Below are 20,322 nucleotides of genomic sequence, written 5' to 3' on the forward strand. Positions count from 1 at the left end.
AACTCAGCACAAAAATGAATGTTGAGTATACTGGACAGAGAAAGCAATGCTTTGTGCAGGCTGTTCCTGAGGCCACTTAAGTAAAAGGTATTTTTGGAAAGAGGGAGGTGGCCACAGTGACACGTGGGCAGTTCCTTCTATGATTAAAAACTCCTCCCTGAAGCACTGCAATGTCCTGGAGGCAGGAAACGTACTATCCTTGCTGACCTACGTGGAAACTCCATACTCAAGCAAGGACTGAACTTGGCCCCCAAATCTCACCACAATCCAAGATGGGGAAAAGCAACAACAACAAAACAACACAAAGAAACAAACAAAAACACAAATGAAAAACAAACAAAAAGAGAAACAAAAAACACCCATGCGACTCATCAAGCAAGTCTTCTAGTGATTTAAAGCTTCGAGGCTCGAGTAGAGCCCTACACTACTTATTATCTACATTGTTTTCATCCTATTACTGAAAGCAGAGATAACAGATTGAAATAGTATCACCAGTGGAAAAATCCATTAAGCTGCTGAACCTGGCAACATGGCGGACCACAAGTGCAGTCTCTCCTAAGCCTGCCAAAGATGCTTCTAGATTACTGAACTACATATTTCTATTTCCCAGGGAAACTGCATAGAGAGAAGGAAGGAGCAGGATTTAGTTTTCAGCCTGGCAACTGAAAATGGAGACATATAGTTTTATCTGAAGACAGAGTAGGAGGTGAGAATCTCAGTTAAAGATGTGCCTTGGTGGTGAAGTGTCAGACACAAGACTGCTTTATCCAAATCGCCCTACAAATCCTGGTGCCATACTAATAGGATAAATCCTCTCTTACATTCCGTATGTGTTCAAGGCTCTGGCTCTGTTCAGTATGCTCCAGCTGCAATCTTAGGTCCCACATCTCACTGTATTTGCCTTGCCCCTAACCTCACTTGTCTCTTGCATCTTGGGATGGGGTTAGAGGATTTTGGTCTCCTGGAGGTATAATTTGTGCACATGAAAGCACTGGAGATGACTGGAAAAATAATGCAGCAGCTATAAAATGGCCTGAAAACAGTTGCTAGAAGCAAGTAGAGATGAGGCTGAGTAAACACTGTCTCAGCAGCTGCAAGAAGGTGCCAAATAGTGGGAGCTGCATTTCTCAGCTTTGTGTCCCATAGTATAAATCACAGAATCACAGAATCACAGAATTGTAGGGGTTGGAAGGGACCTCCAGAGATCATCAAGTCCAACCCCCCTGCCAAAGCAGGTTCCCTACAGCAGGTCACACAAGTAGGCATCCAGGCAGGTCTTGAACATCTCCAGAGAAGGAGACTCCACAACCTCCCTGGGCAGCCTGTTCCAGTGGCTTGCATTCGAATCGAATCAAATCACATTCTCTAGTTGATTATTGAAAAGAAATAGGCCCCCATGGGTCATTCTGGTGTATCTGCTGTTTTCAGTGAAGAATGCAACACTTGTCTGGACAGTGGGAAGCTTATAGCAAAGCGTTACGTTTTACTCCAGATGTGAATGGAGAAGATTAAGTGCTGTGCTATAGGCACAATGTGTAGTAAACACATAGGTGATGTGGATACAAGTGAGGGGAAAATGGGAAAATTTAGGCTAGCAGATTGCCAGATGTGCCCATAGGTCTTTACTTCCTCCTCACATATAAAGGGTACAGCCGTCTTAATGCTTTGTGCTTTTCAACACACTGATCACTTTGGGAAGTTTTATACTCATTTGGTGCATGAAGAAACAGCTGTGCAAAGAAAAAGAGAAAGTGCCCATATCCTGACAATATCAATTTTACTTGCAATTCTGCATGCTGAAGACTTTCTACTACAAACAATGCTGTGTTACCTTTCCCCCACTAGATTCTAGGTTTATTTATTGGACAGCTTGATTCTGACCTGATGTGAAATGGAGGAGACAACCTTTTCTGTAGGATTTCTGCTTTACATGAAATCTGAAAGGTATGTACACCTTTGGGTAACCTAGTAGGATGAGATACATTCTCTCCATCCTAGAAGGAAAACCCAAATGATTATGGGGGAGCAGGTAGAGTTGCCTCAGAAGAAGCAAGCAGGAGCTAAAAGAGAAGAGTAATTTGCACACACAGAGCTACATAATGTGCAGGCAACCAATCTTATTTCTTCCATGAATCCAGAAATGAGTCTCCTTGCAGTTTGATTCTTCTGGGTTTCCCACACACATTGCACAAGCTACTTCCTAAGTCTCTCTAAGTAGCTTTCTAGACTTTGCACTACTTCTTATTTCATGCATATGATTATTTTATTTCCATGCTTTGTGGTGCATTATTTGAATGCCTGGCATTTTAAAAGTTATATATAAGAACCTAGAGGAGGTTGAGTTTAATGATGGAGAGGGGAGGGGACAGAAGATGGATGTAAAGAAGAGCATGACCTCAGATTGTTTTTTTGAGGCCTTCCTGAGAAAAAGAATATTGAGAAACTATTACTAAAATGCAATAGAAGGAAGGGAAGAAGAGGAATGGCATATTGATTTGAACAGAAGGAGTGAGGAACGTATGGAGTGCCTGGCCTTCCTGAGTACTCAGGCAGGGACTGCAGGAGGCCCAAGGAGCAACCTTTTCCTTTCCCCTTTCCTCAGGGCTTGTGGCAGTGCTATCTGAGACTCTGCACTCTGAGCTGTCAGTTATTAATAACCTCAGGATGCCTGTGCAAACAGACTTCAAGAGTCGAATTCACAGCACTCTGCATCAGCACTTTGTGCTGGGCAGAGCTTGCCTGCACCCAGGAGGTACCCTGGGTGAGTGGGGCTGCTGGAAGAGCCTCCCCAGCAGTATCCACAGACAGGTTGGGAGGAAACGGCCCACTGCTGAGCTGTGGGGCAGGTGCATGAGCTGGTCTGAACGTGGCACTGCAAGCCTGAGGTGAGTTGACCTGGAAAAAAAATAATTTAGAGTAGAGGCTGGAGAGTGTAATGACTAGTTTGGTTTGTAGCAAAAACAATCAAATGACTGCTGCAGAGTCATGTAGGAAAAGACAGAACAATTGCTCAAGGGAGAAAAGAGTAATTGTGGCCTGACTTTGTGTATGGGATAGCAGGGAAGATGGGGACTGAGGCTCCAGCAGCATCCCATGACGGGGTAGCAGGAAGAGCAGTAGTCATGGTGCGGATTTGGGCCCTGCCAATACTGAAGACGGCTGCCATTTTCCTATGCTAAACTCATTCCAGGTAGTAGGTTTTCTACTCCTCAGTCCTGATGGATCAGTGAGGGACAGCAGAAAGGGACAGACTGTTCCTTGGGAATTAATATACTGGAGGGGCACAGTTCCCTAATGGTGCCAACTCTTCCTGTCTTGCCCCAAGGAATCCACATTTGGGGCATGCAGACGATTTCCCTCTGTTTTGCCAGTCTTGTGGCCCATTAGATGGGCTGTAACCTTCCAACCCCTGACTCTTGGCAGTATTGCCCCTTTCCTGTCAAATAAGACCTCCTTCTTTTATATAGCCAAGCAGATGTCTGCCTGCTCGAGGAGAATGTGCAGCGCATGCTTTATGGCTGCACCTGCTCACATTTGCTTAGGGAATATGCCTGGGTGGGCTCTTCTACAATATGAACTACACTGGCAGCATCTCAGTAGAGAAAAGCTTGGAAATCAGAAAGGAAAACAAATAATCTGAGAGAGTATCTGGCAGTATGATTGGAGCTGGCTTAATGGGGCTGGGCTTTCAGCTGTTGTTGCCACCTCATCACAGGAAAATCATGTTGCAAAAGGAGCAATGGTGGAATAAAACTGCAAAACACATGGAAGATAAAAATGTCTCAAGCACAACAAGGGCAGCGCGCAAGCTCCTGGAGCTACTTCTTTGCTTGCTAGTTTATATATATAACTATATTTATAGTTGTATAAATATAACTCATAGTTCAGTGTCTTCTGCTCTGAAATTTTAAGCAAGTAAAGCTGCAAGGACAGAGATGATCAGTTACCATATTCTCTTGCTGAAGCCAATGGATCATTACTTGTTTATATTTCCACTGTACTGTATTATATGAGGATCTGTCTCCCTGTATGCTGTTGTTTGGGCACTAACAGTGCTAAAGTGAAGGCAAGACATTAGACCTACTTATGTTATGCTGTGTTATGTGTGATAACCCCCAAGAGGGACTGAAGATGCCTGAAGTGGAATTACTCAGATTTCTCTGAGCTTTCCCTGACTTTAAACTACTTTTATCCCATCTGGGGACAAAGATGGAAAATAGAGTACAAGACGAAATTTCCCTGTTCCTCTCCTCCCCCCCCTCCAAAATGATACATGATAAGATCAATACATAAGTATAATAAGTACAATACATAACTGACTTCAAACAACTTGGACAAACAAGTTTTGCTTTAATAGGTTTGCCTGTGCCTTCTTTCTCCAACCCTCCTGCAACAAATCAGAACAACGCAGGGTTTTTTGTTTGTTTGTTTTGCAAGAATTGTGGTATAGTGAGTTTCTGAATATTCTAATCATCATAAAACTGTCAGAACATCCAAATCAAACTGGCACATTATTCAAAATGCTCCCAGATATCCCATGGACAGACTGAATATCTTTATCCAAAATCATATGTAACCTCCAAATGATAACTGCATGGTATTATAGCATGTTATGACAGAGCAATTTTTCAAACTGATGCTTTGTTACTGCAGCACAAGGTAACAGAGTACCACTGTGGCACATCTGTGTGCTGGGAGACTGCCACATTGCAACTATAATGTCTATTTTGGATGGAAATTGCTATGTGGTGCTGTTGCAATGCTTCTGCTGTGACCTGTTGCTGTATTTTGTGTCCTAATGCAATGTCTTCAAAGAATACCATAATATTCTGCTCCTTCATGCGGATGGGACAGAATAGAACCTGTGTGTGAAATGAAGGCCATGTGTCTCTTAACTGTAGATGGCAACTAAAAGATAGGCAAAAGATACCTTTCCAGTGTTTCATTCTCCATTTCCTTGTGTATTTAGAGCAAAGCAGAGAACTCTTTGTGGGAATGCCCCTAGCAGGGACTCCTGCTCCTCTTAAAAGGAAAAAGCCCACAAAACTCATTGGGAAGCTGACACACGAAGGTAAGATATGCAAAACTGCACACATGAGAATTGTTTGGATCTCAATCTGAATTTCAGCTGTCAAAATTTCACACTCTACATGACTGAAATCCTAGGGTAAGATATGCATTGAACATACCAGGAGGCAGGGCCCCAGATATTATTAAAGCTGAGCCTTTAACCACAACACATTTTGTAACTTCCTATTAAACACTTCATTCACACAGTACCTATGTGAATAGAAAGAGAATATTATCTTTTCTGGGCATTGATGCTGCAATGTCTGTTTATATTCCATTTTAATCTCTTTCTTAGAATCTTTGCCTCTAATTTCTTTTTCCTCTTTGCAAGAGAATTCCTTTGATTCCAGCACTCATTTATGGAAAAAGACAATTTCTCTCAGGGGGGGTAACAGCAGAAAGAGCATAACCCAGGACACTTTTCTTTTTACAGAAAACATGAATATTGAATAGGGTGGCATTTAACTGACATCATCTCTTTACTTTTAACAGTATGGGGAATGCTTTTGGAGGTTTGGAAAAGTAATGATTCAGTGCTGCCACTTCCTTCAGGTCCCCAAACAGACTGTAGAAACTTCTGTGTTAGGGTATTGTATTTATTTTTCTATTTTTCCCCAATCCTGCAATGAAGTAAACAAGCAAGTAAAAATCCAATTTCCAGTTAAAGGCATTTTCTCCCAGTGTCATACAGAACTGGCTTGCTAAAAAACAGGAAATTTCTCTAGAGAACATCTATTAAAATGAGAATTGATTTATGCCAATGTTATACCAGTTTAATGATGAAGATTTATTCTCTGTTGTGAATGAGAAACTGAGGCAGATAAGTGGTTCAATCCTTGCTTAATAAGGATAGGAAAAAAAAACATAAGTCAAGTTGCTTGGTTCCAGATGGAGGGCTCTAGCTGCATCTATGGAAGACTTTTATACTGAAAATGTTTGAATCCATAGCTTTGACAGAGAATTGGTGGTACGAAATTACACGGAAAGCAAGTTACCTAGTAATCAGCATGTTAAGTCTTGAAGAGAAGTTCGATCACTTTGCCTTTTAAAAATTCCCCTTAAAACAAATGAACAAAAAGATACAATCACATCATTAAATCTTGCCGCGGTTTCAAGGTAATGTTTAAATGAAAGTGTCCTAAAAAAGTTAACTTACATGAGAACTTGGCTGCTTTGAAGCAATGTACAAGAGAGCTGGAGCAGAGCACTTCCTAACATGTTCCATTTGTATGTTTTGTAGTCATGCCGCAAGAGGTGACCAAGCTGAACCTGGGGAAGAAGATCAGCATCCCCAGAGATGTGATGCTGGAAGAACTTTCTCTCCTCACTAACAAAGGATCCAAGATGTTCAAATTACGTCAACTGAGGGTGGAGAAGTTCATTTATGAGAATAACCCTGATGCCTTCACCGACAATTCTGTGGTAGGTTGGAAATTAAAATTGCAAAGCTGCTCTGTGCATCAAGGGGGAACAGGAATGGAACGTTCACAAGCTCTGTTCTTTCTGTCTCTATGCGTATGGGCAAAGAAGTGCAGAAAAAAACCCAAACAAATTAGAGGAACACATATGTTTTTTGTTTCACAGACTCACAGAATCATAGAATGACCAGGGTTGGAAGGAACCTTAAGGATCATGAATCTCCAACCCCCCCGCCACAGGCAGGGCCACCAACCTCCCCATTTAATACTTGACTAAGCTGCCCAGGGCCCCATCCAGTCTTGCCTTGAACACCTCCAGGGAGGGGGCATCCACAGCCTCTCTGGGCAACCTGTTCCAGAACCTCACCACTCTCTCTGTAAAGAATTTCCCCCTGACCCCTGATTATCCAACCTAAATCTTCCCTCCCTCAACTTAAAACCATTTCCCCTTGTTCTGCAGTTATCAACCCTTTCAAAGAGTTGATTCCCCTCCTGTTTGTTTCTTTTGGCAGCAGCTTTAGTTTCCTTCTGTGAATAGTTTGGTATCATGCAAACAACAGCATGGGAAAACATAGTACTGAGTGATGAGGGAGGACTGCATGTTTATCAGGCATTCAGAACTGCACAGGGCGCTGTACCCATCCCCTTTTCTCTTTGCAAGACAGAAGCAATCCAGTCAAGTCTGACTTCAGCAGCAGTGGGTGAGGTTCTATGTTTAGCCTTGGATACAATTTTATTCCTCCAACTGGGCACAGTCCCCTTCTTGTTTCTGCACAAAATTCCATAAATGAAAATTCAGATAGAAATTTCCAAGATGACACTGCAATTTATTCACTTTATTTGCTGGAAGCTATGGCTGGCTTTTTTCTAGTGCATCTTCCTATTAGACACAATGCCTTTTTTCCTCTTTCCCATGAATTAGTTCTTTCATTTAATCTTTCTTCAGTTACTTGCCTGAAGTAAAGTCTTCTGAAGATATTGGAACTCTTACTAAAGGAAACTCTCCTTTTATATAATGTTAGGAATTCAGTAAAACAACATTTGGATGCAGCATCTCATCTTCTGATGCTCTTTAAGCTTTATTTGGTGGTACAATTTTGTCCCTTTGTGGCATCTGTTTTCCAGTCTTGGAAAACTTGAGCAAAAGATGAAAGTCAAGCTGAAGAAAATGTTCTGCCAAAAAAAAAAAAAAAAAAGCTATTCTTCTATTCTTTAGCTCTCTGATATTTTCAAAAGTAAATCTTTGTATTCGACTCCCAAAATTGACAATTTGGGAAGCAGGATGTGGAAAGATGTCTGAAAAGAAACATTAAAATTGTAGCAGTGGGTTGGATTATATATCAGGGATGACAGATCAGAGATACAGCAAAAACGTATCATGTTGCTGAACTGTGGCAGTTTCTTCATCTCTTGGTGCCTTAAGGCAGCTCAATCAGCTCTCTTAGAAAAGATGTGAGAATGAAGAGTGTGTTGAACTCTAGACTTTGCAGATGGAAATCCTAGAGAAATGCAAGTTGATGTTATAAATACTCAGCAATCCCAGAGCTCCTAGAATGTACTGAGGGCCAAGTTCCTATGTCAGAATATGAGGGTTGCTGCAATTGAGGATGGCAGGAGGAGTGAGAAAATAAGGTGAGGGAATGAAAAGACTGAAGTCCAAACGTGCAAAAATTTGAAGGTGTCACTTAGGGGTCTCCAATCAGAGAAATACAGCGTGAGTATACAACATGAATTGTGATAAACTAGCTTAGAGTTGGATTTGCAAAAACAGAGGTACTGCAGTTAACAGAAGTACTGGGTCTCTCCAAGACTAATGCTACAAAGGCTGATGACAATCACTAATTCTCTGTTAGCTGTTTTTATTTTTTCAGTAAGTTTATTCATCCACATCTGACATTCATTCCATACCCTTTCGTAGTGAACCTGTACCTTTATTCTGCAAGGACATCCATACTCTCCTGCTCTTTGAGTAAATTTGCTGTGGAAAAATGTATTTGGGAATTAGACAAGGTCTTAACAAGGCTAGGATTTTCTTCATGGCTTTGTTATATGGGAACAATGTAGGGTCTCCAAAGAGCAGCTGGTACTCCACATTAAAATCTTCTATGATTTCCATTCAGGGCTACCTTTTCTCTATGCTGACAGAACAAGTAACAAATCTCTGTTGGTCAGTGCAGGAAGACTTCAGTCTGCCATACTGCCCTTGACTGAGGCCATTTTAATAGGACCACAAACATAATTGCTACCATTTGCTGGCTGCCCTGTGCACTTTGTGCAAGGACTCTGCCAGACCGCATCCATTGCCTTTGTAGATGACTGTTCTAATCATCACAGCCAGCACAAATTAGCACCTCAGCTGGCAGCCAGAGCAGCAAGAAGAAAACTTGAGTGATCTCAACAACAGAGCCATCCCCTTGGAGGGTTGGTTGCTATCAGGCAGCTAGATAAAAGCAGCAGATCTGTGGCCTCACTGCTATCTTCCAAGCCATCAGGAAAATGCCTGACCTCTGCATCAAACCACTTCATCAAAAAAACCTTTTGATTGCACTATTTGATTAGCAATCTGGTCCCTTCAATTCTTGCTCCTGGCTTTGCTCAAAGGAGGATTAAAAGAAGGGTTAAATGAAAAGGAACAGTGAGAGGAAGATAACAGCAGAGTAGAGAATTCCTACTACTACTTCCAGTCATTTCCTCCACCCAGTTAATTTTCATGTCCTTTGCTACTCATCCCTGAGTAGTTATTTTGCCTTCAAGTTGTGAAGGGATTTAAAGCTGGTGCTGTGTTTTTTTGTTTTTATATCATGGATTTCTTAATGGTCTTAGAAAGTTCTCAGGAAACACTCAGCAAAGCAAAGCAAGAAAGGGTTGGAATGGAGTACAGATGATTTCTCTCCCTCCAGAAAAAAAGATTAACAGCAAGGTAATGTAATATAAAAACAAGACAAAGTGAAAGGTTATTAAAAATAAATCCAAACCATATAAGGGTTTCCAGAACAGCCTGTGCTATGGCCATAAACCTTCCACACAAGGTGAAAGATCTCAGCAGTCATGTCATTGATCCACTCTCCTGCTTCCACCCTCCACCTCCTTTTCCTCATCCACTCAAACAACCACACAGGGCAATCAGATCACTATCCTTATTTCTAGCGGAGAAAACACACGTAATGCATGTGCATGAATGTCAGATAGCCCATGTAAAAGACAACATGTCACACTCCCTCTTATCACTGCTACATGTCCACCTACTGTGTATCAGTCCTCAATATTGTGCCTCTTCTCTTGAAAATATACAGCATACAGACATGTTTTTAGCAAGAACTGAGTTTGACATTTTTTAGCACACTGACATCCTGACAAACAAGGAGAGTTCGTGTCATGTTCTCCCTGTTGGTACCATGCAGGAGCTCTGCCTGGCTCTGGCTACTAAATCAGAAGGATTTCTTCTCCCTACCTCCTTCTGTGCCACAGTGCTGTGGGAACTATGATTCATTCCATGTCTCAGAGAATATTATCAACCTCACTGTGGAGTCGCAAGGTGCAGTTTGTTATTTACTAAAGAATATTGCAAAATTCTAGTTAGCTATGTGCTTGATTGCCATAGCATCTGACAAATCACTACAGGAAGGAAATACTTCATCTGTTATTTTAAAAGTGAAACTGAGGCAGAGAGAGTCTGAGTTCTACCTCTGGGTCTCCTAAATTGCACTTTACCGCTCAGAATTAGAACAGCAGTTCACAGACCTTTTCTCCACATCATAATATTTATATTTTTGTCCTCAAATACATCAACATCAATTGAAACTACACTTTTTAGCCCTGCAGCCCCGCTTATTTTTGCCCTTACTCTTTACAAAGTCCCACCTCTGCTTTCAGAAGCTTTGTGAAAGACCTTCCTGGTATCATTAGATGGGAACTGTCTGAAAACAAAACCATAGTTATGCTTTTTGGATGTTGCTATCATGATGTCTTTCTTCCAGTGAGACCCCTTAAAAACAGTCTTTCTGCAAGTCAAAATTTGTGGTCTGATTTGAGCTACATGTGGAAAATATGTCTTGTAGAGGGATGTGATTTGTGTCTATTTTTTTTCTGTTTCAGTTTTGCCTACCACATCTTAAATTTGAACCATTAGCAGGATGGAATAACCAATACCTGCGTAGACAATTACCAGCTGTCATGCATCTGAAAAAAAAATAGTAATAATACCCACAAACATAAAAACCCACCTTAATATACTCTCAGCACAGCCCATGAGTTACAGTAAAGGTAGTTCCCACATCTTGACAATGTCTGTGTGAAGACAAGCTGAACATGTGTGGACAGGTAGTTTCTACTGGACTTCAAGTCAGGAGGGCTCTTCAGATTGTGAACAACGTGAAACAAAACACAGGCATTGAAAAAGGGTTAAAGAACTGGATTACTGTTCTTCTGAATAGTGACAGGAGACACCCCGTATTTCTTTTGCAGCTTAACAAGAACCCAGTGGAGTAAGAAGAAGTGACAGGTAGAAAATGGAAGTGATTATGTTACAATGCCTAAAACGGTGCATTGCAGCAGACAAAAATACACTAACAGCCTCACAGATCTCACATGTGAAATGGCCAAACATTATATAACATTTCAAGGGAAGTATAAGGGTGGAAGAATAGGAGAGCAACCATGCAGCTACTTGACTTGTGTCACAAGCATAAGCTGTTGGCTCTGTTTGCTTTTTAATATATGTACTTAGTGGAATGCCAAAGATCACTGGCGGTAGTTTTAAGTGAAAATATTAGGAAAAACACTCTTTTTAGAGGTCTGTTCTGCTGGGAATATTAAACTCCTTGAACAAATCTTACTAAATAAGCTGAGATATAAAAAACTCCAAGGGTGTGACATGAGTGGAGCGAGCCAGTTGAGATATAACTTTTCCAATAAAATGAGCTTTGCTGTGCTGGAATTGGACTGGGGCAGAAGACCTAAAGCAAGACTTAGAGGTCCCAATTTAGTCCTAAACTGTATAAAAGTGAATATGAAATCTGATGGTTTCTTGTTCAAGAGGTAACTGGCATGGAAAAAGTAGAAAGGTGGAGAGGAAGAGACATTGTTTCTCCACAGCAGTTTGTTGGAGCGCAGTGAGAAAAGTTTAGACAGAAATTCAGAAACTCAATTTCTTTCATCCACAGAGAAAATGTAGAAAGGATGACAAAAACACGCAAGTAAGATATTTTAAAACACCTGTAGCATGAGATAAAAACTAACATAATTTCGATGGGTAAAGTCAGAGAGTGAAGTGAAAAATTCTTTCTGTAAAGTTAAAAAGCAAGTCAGAAATAGAGCTGGAAATAGAAAGCAGGAGCTGAACCAACCTAACTGCCTCTTGGGGGAACATGATTAAAAAATCAAAATAGCTTAAGATACTTTAACAGCTGAGTTTATATTCATCCTTTTATAAAAAGTGAATCACAGGCTTAAGGCAGTGCAAAACCAAATTAAGGACTGACGGAAACCCCTTTTCCTTACGTTTTCATAAAAACATCAGGCAGTCTTATCCAGTGATCCCTACTCTCAAATTCAAGCGTCTAAATTTTAAATCAGCCATCCTACCATAAAGGAACATTGGAGTGGCTGCTACTGAGAGGACATAGTCACAGTAACTTCAGAACTGTTAGTAACCACATAGGCATCAAGTCTTTGGGAAGCTCTTTATCACTGAGGCGGAAATAGAAACACATATGTTGGCCTCAATCATTCTCTTTAGGGCACAGCAAGGAATTGATGGGAAGCACACGGTGTCTCCTCCCAGGGACTGCCTGCAGTGACGTCAGGGCATTGAGATACTTAGAGATCTCAGCTCCATTAGCTGGATCATCTTTCATCATCTATGTTTCATGAGACACATGCAGCAGTCCTAGAGAATTCAGAATTAATTTGATCCAGGCACTCAGCCTGCAGAACCAGACTCCCACTAGTGCTAAGGTCTTCAAAGACACGAGCACAAATTGTTTAGGTGAGCCAGGAGACTGTGCATCACATGAAGTTTCCACAACTGTTCTTTTCATAGGGCAAATCTAGGGATGCATAAGGACTGGGACTGTTTCCTACCTCCAGCAACACCCAAACAGAGTTAACCATACCACAACACAGAAGGACTGTGATCTGTCCCCAGGGCCAAGAGAAAAGGGTTATCAGCTTTCTCAGTTGACACTCTCGGGCTTTTCTCCTGGGACTTCCACCAACAGGATAAGTGAACCCTGCAAGGTGACTTTTATGATGTGAATATGCATCTTGAATATGCAAGTTGCCACCAAAGGCACAAGCCATGCATTTCACCCAAATGAAAGCCATAATTCTCTCTGAAGACCCTGACCAGAGACCAAGTTGTACTTACTAAACTTTGACTATGTCAAAGCTCTGCTCCAAAACTCAGGATTTCAAAAGGATAGATCGCCTTTGCCTTCTATTATATAATAGATTTTCCTGTAAATTTGAATTAAGATAGTCCATTGTGGTAGCCAAAAGTAAAGAAAACAATTTATTCTAGTAAATAAGTAGAGTTGGGGTATTACATGGAAAATTGTTTCCTATCTGAATGGTTATATCTCCTGAACACAGGATGTTTTGCTAATGGGTCAGTGACGAATCACAAAGTAGGCTGAGACCAATCAAACTAATTTAATTTGCAGATAAGCAGGATTTAACTGTGGCTTTCCTGAGGCAGAATTTGTGTTTCGGAAAATTTCACTTCAGTTTAGTGGTAATACTGCAATTTAAAATAACACAAGATGGCAATGATGCCCCTGCCTGGTCACACCAAATACTGCTGTAGTGCACAAACTCAAATCAGCTCATTTTACTGTGGTTCAGGTTATCCTTATACTCCTAATGCTTTTTGATCCTTTTTTTCCCCCTCTTTTCTCTCTTTTTCTTTTCTCTCTCTCTTTTTCTTTTCCCCAGAAAAGTGAATGTAAGTTAGCACAGGAGAAGAAAAACAAGCATTTAATTCTGAGGAAGGGCATGCAGCGTGGGTGAAGCTTGAAGGAAAATCCTGCTTTGAAATTACTGAGCATATCAGTAGAAGCATTAATCTTCCATGTCTATTAAGCTTTTGAGAGTAACCTCATTCTGACCCCTACCCCTCAAAAAAAAAATCCTTGTTTCAGCTTGCCTTTTTACAGTTACATAGCTCCCACACATAATTGAACAGATTGCCCTGCTAGATCCTGTGCACAGCTTAAGCTTCACACTCACAATCCTCTCCCTTCTTAGTGCTTCCTGACATTCAGGGAACGTTATCTACTCTACTCCTAAAAAGGGAATTCCCTACAGCTAGGAGAAGGACGGACAGTCCCTAAAGGCCCTGGGGGCACCAGCTCTGCCACTTCAGCCTGCAGCTGGCTCCCTGCCTGGGTTGCAGCCTGGTGACCTGCTGTGAAACCCTGGACACTGTTGTTGGAGACACACGGAGCAGAGGGTTAGATAATTCTTCTGCCTAGAGCCTTGTGAGGTTTTTACTTCTCTTCTATTTTTAGTTGACCAAACAGCTGGCCTTGGAAGCCTGTTTACAGCCTGGAAAGCTGCTTTTTGCTAAACTGTACTAGGTGTAAGAGCCCTGAGAAAAACTTAACCCCTTGGGAGCTCTCAGATCAGCACTTCTGCCTCCCAAGGACTGGCCATGAGGAATTTACACAAGCAGAACTGCAGCATGAGGAATGACAGATTCAGTAACCTTCAGCTTTATTTCTGGTATATTTGCATACTTGTAGCCTATCCTCTATTCCAAAAAAAAAAGACATAAACCAGGCTTCTAGCTCTTTAGTGTAAATCTCAAAGTATAAATACCTCCCCATGCTGACTTTCATATATATGGAAAACAGCCATACTGACAAGTTATCTGTCAGGCTTTCATATTGCCATAGGTACCCTGCTGCTGTTGTGCTTTCTAATGCTTAGCTCCCACATGAAACAATTTCCATCTCTTGTCCATTTTGCTTTTCCACAACTTGAACAGTGTCTCTGTTTGAACTTTTACCTTCTCTGGCAAAAGCTGTTATTTCCTTCTGTATTTCATATAGATCACTGCTGGGAACAGTACACAGAACCGCCCAATTAAAAGTGTCCTTCAGTTGTCCGTGTTGCTAAAACTGCTTCTAAACTGAATAAAGAGAATAAGTCACACAAAGTTCTGCCATTGGTTTTGTAATCAGGACAAAGCTGGTTAGAACCCCGGGAGTCAGGGGTTTGCATTCTGGGACTGAATCCTGCAAGTGTGAGTAACCAGTGTCCTGTAACATGGAATTCTACTCTTTTCTCTTGCCTTAGGATCACTTTCAGAGGTTCATCCCACCAGGAGGGCATTATGGAGAAGATGCTCATGGTTATGGCCACGGGCGGATGGTAGGAGGAGTGACAGCAGGGCATCATGGCTCCAGTAAGCAGCACTATTCCACTGTTCCTCCTAGGCCTGGAAGCAAAGGAGGTCCTGGAGACAGCGAAGGGGAGCATGCAGAAAAATCTGCTGGAAGTGCTGGAGAAGGAGGTCACGGTACCGAGAAAGGCAAGTATCTCTCTGCAAGAGCAAGAAATAGATAAAGCTATCAGAGCTTGTGCCAGTCTTACTCTTGGAGACAAGTAAATGAAACTGACTAAAACCTGTATTCTTACAAACTAAGTTCCCCTGCAAAGTTTAAGATGTTTTTGACTGAGTGTTTCCATGTTGCTCATTCATAAACAAAAAGCAGAAATACCTGCCTTGACTGAACCAAAGAAATGATGGGAAAATCCTGAGTTTTTAAGGTTAGTAAGCAATATGCCTGTACAGCACAAGCTAAAACCTTTCCTTTGAAGGGTTTCACGTTGAACACTGTCGGAGACAGCAGGAGTAGCTTTTTAGCTCAGTAGTTTGACCTGACACGTCAGACTCGAGAATATCAATCCTAATTTCAAAATAAGGTCTTCACCTGAATGAACAGCATATTCTGGGTAATATTAAGAAAGAAACAGCAATATCTCTAAATGTTATCTACTAATCATCACTTAAAGCAATATCTTTATGAGGCAGAGTATCTTCCACTGATTTTAGTCCTGATTTATTTTTGTCTTCCACTGAGTTTCACCAGAAGGCTCCGGAATCAAATCCCTTGCATGAAAATCAGCAGATGAAGTAATTATTTTAACAGTTCCAATGGCATTTTAACAACAAAAAGCAAATTTGCTTGGGAACTGTGGATAGGTACCATAAGCGACCAACTACTTTGAGTGACTTGTAAAATCCAAGGTTTTCCATTTACATTCTGGAAGAATGTCCATTTTATATCAAATCTGGCTTTTATACTTCTGGATATCCCTCTGAGAAAGAAATCTGTGAAACTAGATAGCATTTTGCCTTTCCCAAGAATTTTCCCTGAAATAGTGAAGAGATGAGGGTTTTGAGCATCCAGAGGGAACAGTGAAAATATAACTCTCAAATATATGCTTTAAAATAAGTTCCTGAGTGAGTGGCTCTTAGACTGTGATACATCTGATTTTGTGGATAAGGACAGAAGTAGCTCATTTAGAGAAATCTAACCATGCATTCTGGGTGCTTCAGCTTCAATGGCAAGATAGATTTTCAATAGCAAGAAAGGTGTGGTATTTGGGGCACTTGTCATCTAATTAGATGGTTTTACTTTCATCTGTTTTACAGATGGAAAATCAGGAGGCAAAAAACCTCTGTTTAAAACTTACATCACCCCCTGGGAACGAGCAATGGGTATCAGCCCTGAGGACAAAAGTCAAATGACCATTGACTTATTATCATATAGTCCCAAAGCTGATTTCCCCCATTACAAGTCTTTTAACAGGTAAGTCTTCTGGGATATAGAATTCCATTTACTTTGAATGAAAATAACAACCACAATAGTTTGGGTCATGGTTCTCCTGTGTTGTGCAACGTAAATTAGTATTAGTTGCGTGTCATTTTACTAATTGCAGTCTCCTGTGGGTGAAAAGATTGGAGGCCTTTAAAGAGAAAATACATTAAGAACTAGAGATTTTAATTCTGCTTATAGACCTAGGTAGCAGGATAAGAGGACTTTAATCCTATTTCCCTTTCTTTCTCCTCACATTTGGCATGCCACTGCTTATTAATGTAGCTCTTTAAAGTTCAAAAGTTCAGGAAAAATACTCCATATCAGAAGCCATATACTTGCCAGTACTTCAGATAAGAATCAGGATCTTCCTGCTGCTTCTGGTAAGAACTGAAAGTTTGTAGTGAATTGAAAGTTTAGTAGATTGTTGCTATCTCTAGTGCAGCAACAATCTTATGTTAACCACTCTATGGTTTGCACTTGCTTTTGTAGCTTTAGAACATCAGTACCTAGGAAATAACAAACCCCATCCTTTCTGCAGTAATGCAGCCTCTGCCTCCAAAACGTAAAGGATATCTTCAGGTGCGAAAACTGTATGGTTTTACAGAGGCTTATGCAGCAAAAACTAAAGAAGTGCACAGAAACAGAGAGGATTTGTTTCCTTTTTTGTTGTTTTTCTAAGCACACAGACGATAGTTATGTATGCTCTTGGGCAGGATTTGGTAGTTAATTGCAACAGCAGTAAAATATACCATTTCAATGCATTTAATTCTTTATTTTCTAAATCCCATTGTTTACTTATGTTCTCTGCACTAAGTCCATTGTTTCTCCTTTGCCAGGACTGCCATGCCATATGGGGGTTATGAGAAAGCAGCCAAACGGATGACCTTCAAAGTGCCTCAGTTCGATATTTGCCCTTTGCTTCCAGAATCTATTGTGTTATATAATCAAAATTTCAGAAACAGACCCTCCTTCAACAGAACCCCAATACCTTGGATGCCTTCAGGAGAGTCCTCTGAGTACCAGACCGACATCAATGTGCCGAGAAGTGGTGAAACAGAAGAGCTGTAAATCCCTACCACAAAGTCTTTCTTTTTTTTTCTTAGCCCTTTCTATTTGCAAGATGGTAGAAAGGAGCTGAAAAGTGCAACTCTAGTCCTGTGAGTCCTTTCTTTTTTTTTTTTTTTGCCTGTAACCCCAACAAGTTCCTGGTGATTTCTAAGCTTAATGCTCGCTGTGGTGTTAATCCATGTCAGAAACAGTTTGAGGGAAAGAAGTTTTTATTCACCGGGGCATAAAAAAGGGCAAAATTAGCAATTTGTTTTCTGTTTAGCAATGCTAAGTACTGCCTGTCTGCTTCATAATGAATTTGTCATATATTCACAAGTAATAAAACACCAAGATGAAATTAAAAAGTTCTGCTTTTTCTCTTTAAAAATGCCGCTGAATCAATAGCAATAATGAAATCAGTAGCAATAATGAAAGATTCAGTCTCACAACAAGGCTGTTAGCATGAGAAGAAAGGTCTGGGACAGTCACAAATAGGCAGGTGTAGATCAAGGCATGAAGGCATACATACATCCTGGTGAGTTGGATAAAGACCTTGGGTGGTGAGGAATGATCTATTTCAGAGGGAACGATGCAAGTAACAGCATCAGAGATAAAGTAGCAACTGAGTCTCTTGATGTAACAGGCAGATTACAGTATTGTAGTACCATCTGAAATACCCCAGTTCTCCACAGTGTATCATAAGCAATAGCTTAGAAAAAGAAGGCAATGGGCTGGAAGAGAACAGAGGCACTTTGACACGAGATCACTTGTCTACAGCTACAGATCAAGCAATAAGAAGTCTTCATTACAACAGAAATACTTTGACAACCACCACAGTGCAACACTTATTCAAATATGCCTCAGAATGGATTCAATTTCTTGTCAACAGTTGTATCAGTGCAACACACACAGGAAGAAAACCAGTCACTGTGAAAAACAAATCAAGAGCATTGGCTGTCTTCACTGAATGCTTTGTTTCATGGATATTTGCACTCTGACACACGACACATACAGCACTTTCAACACTGTACCCTGGCTTAGCCTGCACAGACTCTGGTTTGCAGCTCCTTGTCCTGCTCAATTCTTTGGATCAACATTTCCTCTTACAAGCAGGGCTAGAAAACTTATTTGCAGGTACTGTTTCCACTGAAGTATTTCTTGTTCAGGATTTTTTTCCTCCTCGATGAGAAATCCCTATAATAGTGTATGTTTTTTGTTGTTCATGTAGCTACAAGGTTGGCTTTGTTCCTCTCCTCTAAATGGCTACAGCCAGGGCTACCTGGAGATTTCTTAAAAATTATGCTAGCAACATCAAGCTGCAGAAGTGATGAATGAGTAGTTTCCTAAACATTCTGCTGAAGTTTATTATATGTCTTATTTAATGATAAAGATGTATTTGGAACTCAGTTTAGTGAATACATTTAAAAGCAATAAGGCCATATTTCTTTTCTCCGGAGAAGATCATGACCTCGTCTTACACAGCACTTGAAGTTTGAGTTGAAATGACTAAAAAAGAAGGACTAAATAAAAATGCAGGGAAAGGTAAGAATTACAGAAATAGCACAGTGCTCTCTGGCTCTGCGTTCTCAAAGTTCCTTCATACAAGGGGCCAACATCCACCAGTAGGTCAAAGGATTAGAAACACTTCTGAAACTCTCTCTGGTTCATAACATACTGTTGGACAAGAGTTTCTGTCCGTGTGCTTCTTTATTCCAAACCCTAACTGGGGATAAGAAGTTGCAACATGCTTGGAATTAGTATTGTATAATTGCAAATTATCACTAATACTGCTATCATTACTAATATTCATAAGAGGATCCTTCAGTTTTGGTAAATCTGCTTAATGAGGCATACAGCTCTTCTTTTGAGAGTACACTTTCAACCTCAAATCCTGTTAAGTGGAATTTATGTGCTTTTGCTTCTAGTACAAAATGGGAAATCTAACATTACATTTTGTACAACGATTCAGACAACTACTATCTTTCTGTTTACACAGTGCAATTTATATGCTACCTCAATCACTATCCAGTTTAATGTTAAGAGTGAGAAGAATCAGTAATCCAAATTCTGTCTCAAAAATCATTGGCACAACTCTGTTAATTTCAATGAGGCTTGCAGCAAATGTAATCAGGGCAGAAGTCTGTCCAAAATGTTCAAATATTTAAGAGAATGTTAGTAGCTGCTTCTGCTCTGTTTTCCTTGTGCTATGATGTAGGCTCAGGGGAATCACCTCTGTCAGATATTTACTTATACTGTGAATAAGAGGATTTTCTAAGATTTAATTATACTGGATTCCCTCCACAAACTAGAAGCTGCAAATGGAAACTCAGCCATCTGCTTTTAAGCAGGATCATAGCGGTCACAGACAAAAAGGACCTAACAAAATACTGTTCCCACCCTTTTGTAAAGGCAGGATACAATCCTCTCAGACATTAAACTTACATTCCATGGAACAGCAGCCAAAAAAGAATTTAACAGAGAGGGGCTGACCCATGAAAAGAAAGATTGGTTACAATTTTGTGACACTCAATTTTAGAACAAATATCTTCTAACATTCATAGGTATTTTCAGTATTATCCTCGTTTCCAAGCTCTGAAATGCTTCCTCCGTGTAGTGAGACTTGTATGATGAAGAATCATCCAAGCCATACTGAAAACATGTTAAAAAGTACTCCCTGCATTTAATACAACAGAAAGGAGTTGAACAAATCTCAATATTACTATCCATAAGTACGTATTAAAATCCTGTCTGAAGTTATACCTGTAAACTGTAAGACAGGTAGTGGCACAGTTGGTATGCTTTTCTGTGTTCTGCAGAAATTCTGCCATTTGCCTGCAACATATTCCCTAATCGAAGGCCTTCCATCTCATCATAGACTGCCTCACATAAGCAGCTCATCCTTATGGTGATGAGAATATAATTCATACAACTAACATCTGGGGATTACATTTTGTTGTTAC

General features: G+C 40.5%; 1 protein-coding gene across 2 annotated transcripts; it reads left to right on the forward strand.

Annotated features, from left to right (window-relative positions):
• Positions 1-2,690: 2,690 nt before the first annotated feature.
• Positions 2,691-17,499, forward strand: MYOZ1 (myozenin 1). 2 transcript variants are annotated; one of them, XM_048946619.1, is made up of 6 exons: positions 2,691-2,885; positions 4,970-5,071; positions 6,311-6,492; positions 14,787-15,021; positions 16,150-16,306; positions 17,152-17,499. In XM_048946619.1, the coding sequence occupies exons 2-6, from the start codon at positions 4,996-4,998 to the stop codon at positions 17,381-17,383; spliced, it is 882 nt and encodes a 293-aa protein (XP_048802576.1). In that variant the 5' UTR covers positions 2,691-2,885; positions 4,970-4,995; the 3' UTR covers positions 17,384-17,499. The 2 variants fall into 2 exon arrangements, with proteins under 2 accessions (XP_048802576.1, XP_048802577.1); XM_048946620.1 differs by lacking the exon at positions 4,970-5,071.
• Positions 17,500-20,322: the final 2,823 nt, after the last annotated feature.

This window comes from Lagopus muta, chromosome 5 (assembly GCF_023343835.1).
Source record: "Lagopus muta isolate bLagMut1 chromosome 5, bLagMut1 primary, whole genome shotgun sequence".
NCBI lineage: Eukaryota > Metazoa > Chordata > Aves > Galliformes > Phasianidae > Lagopus > Lagopus muta.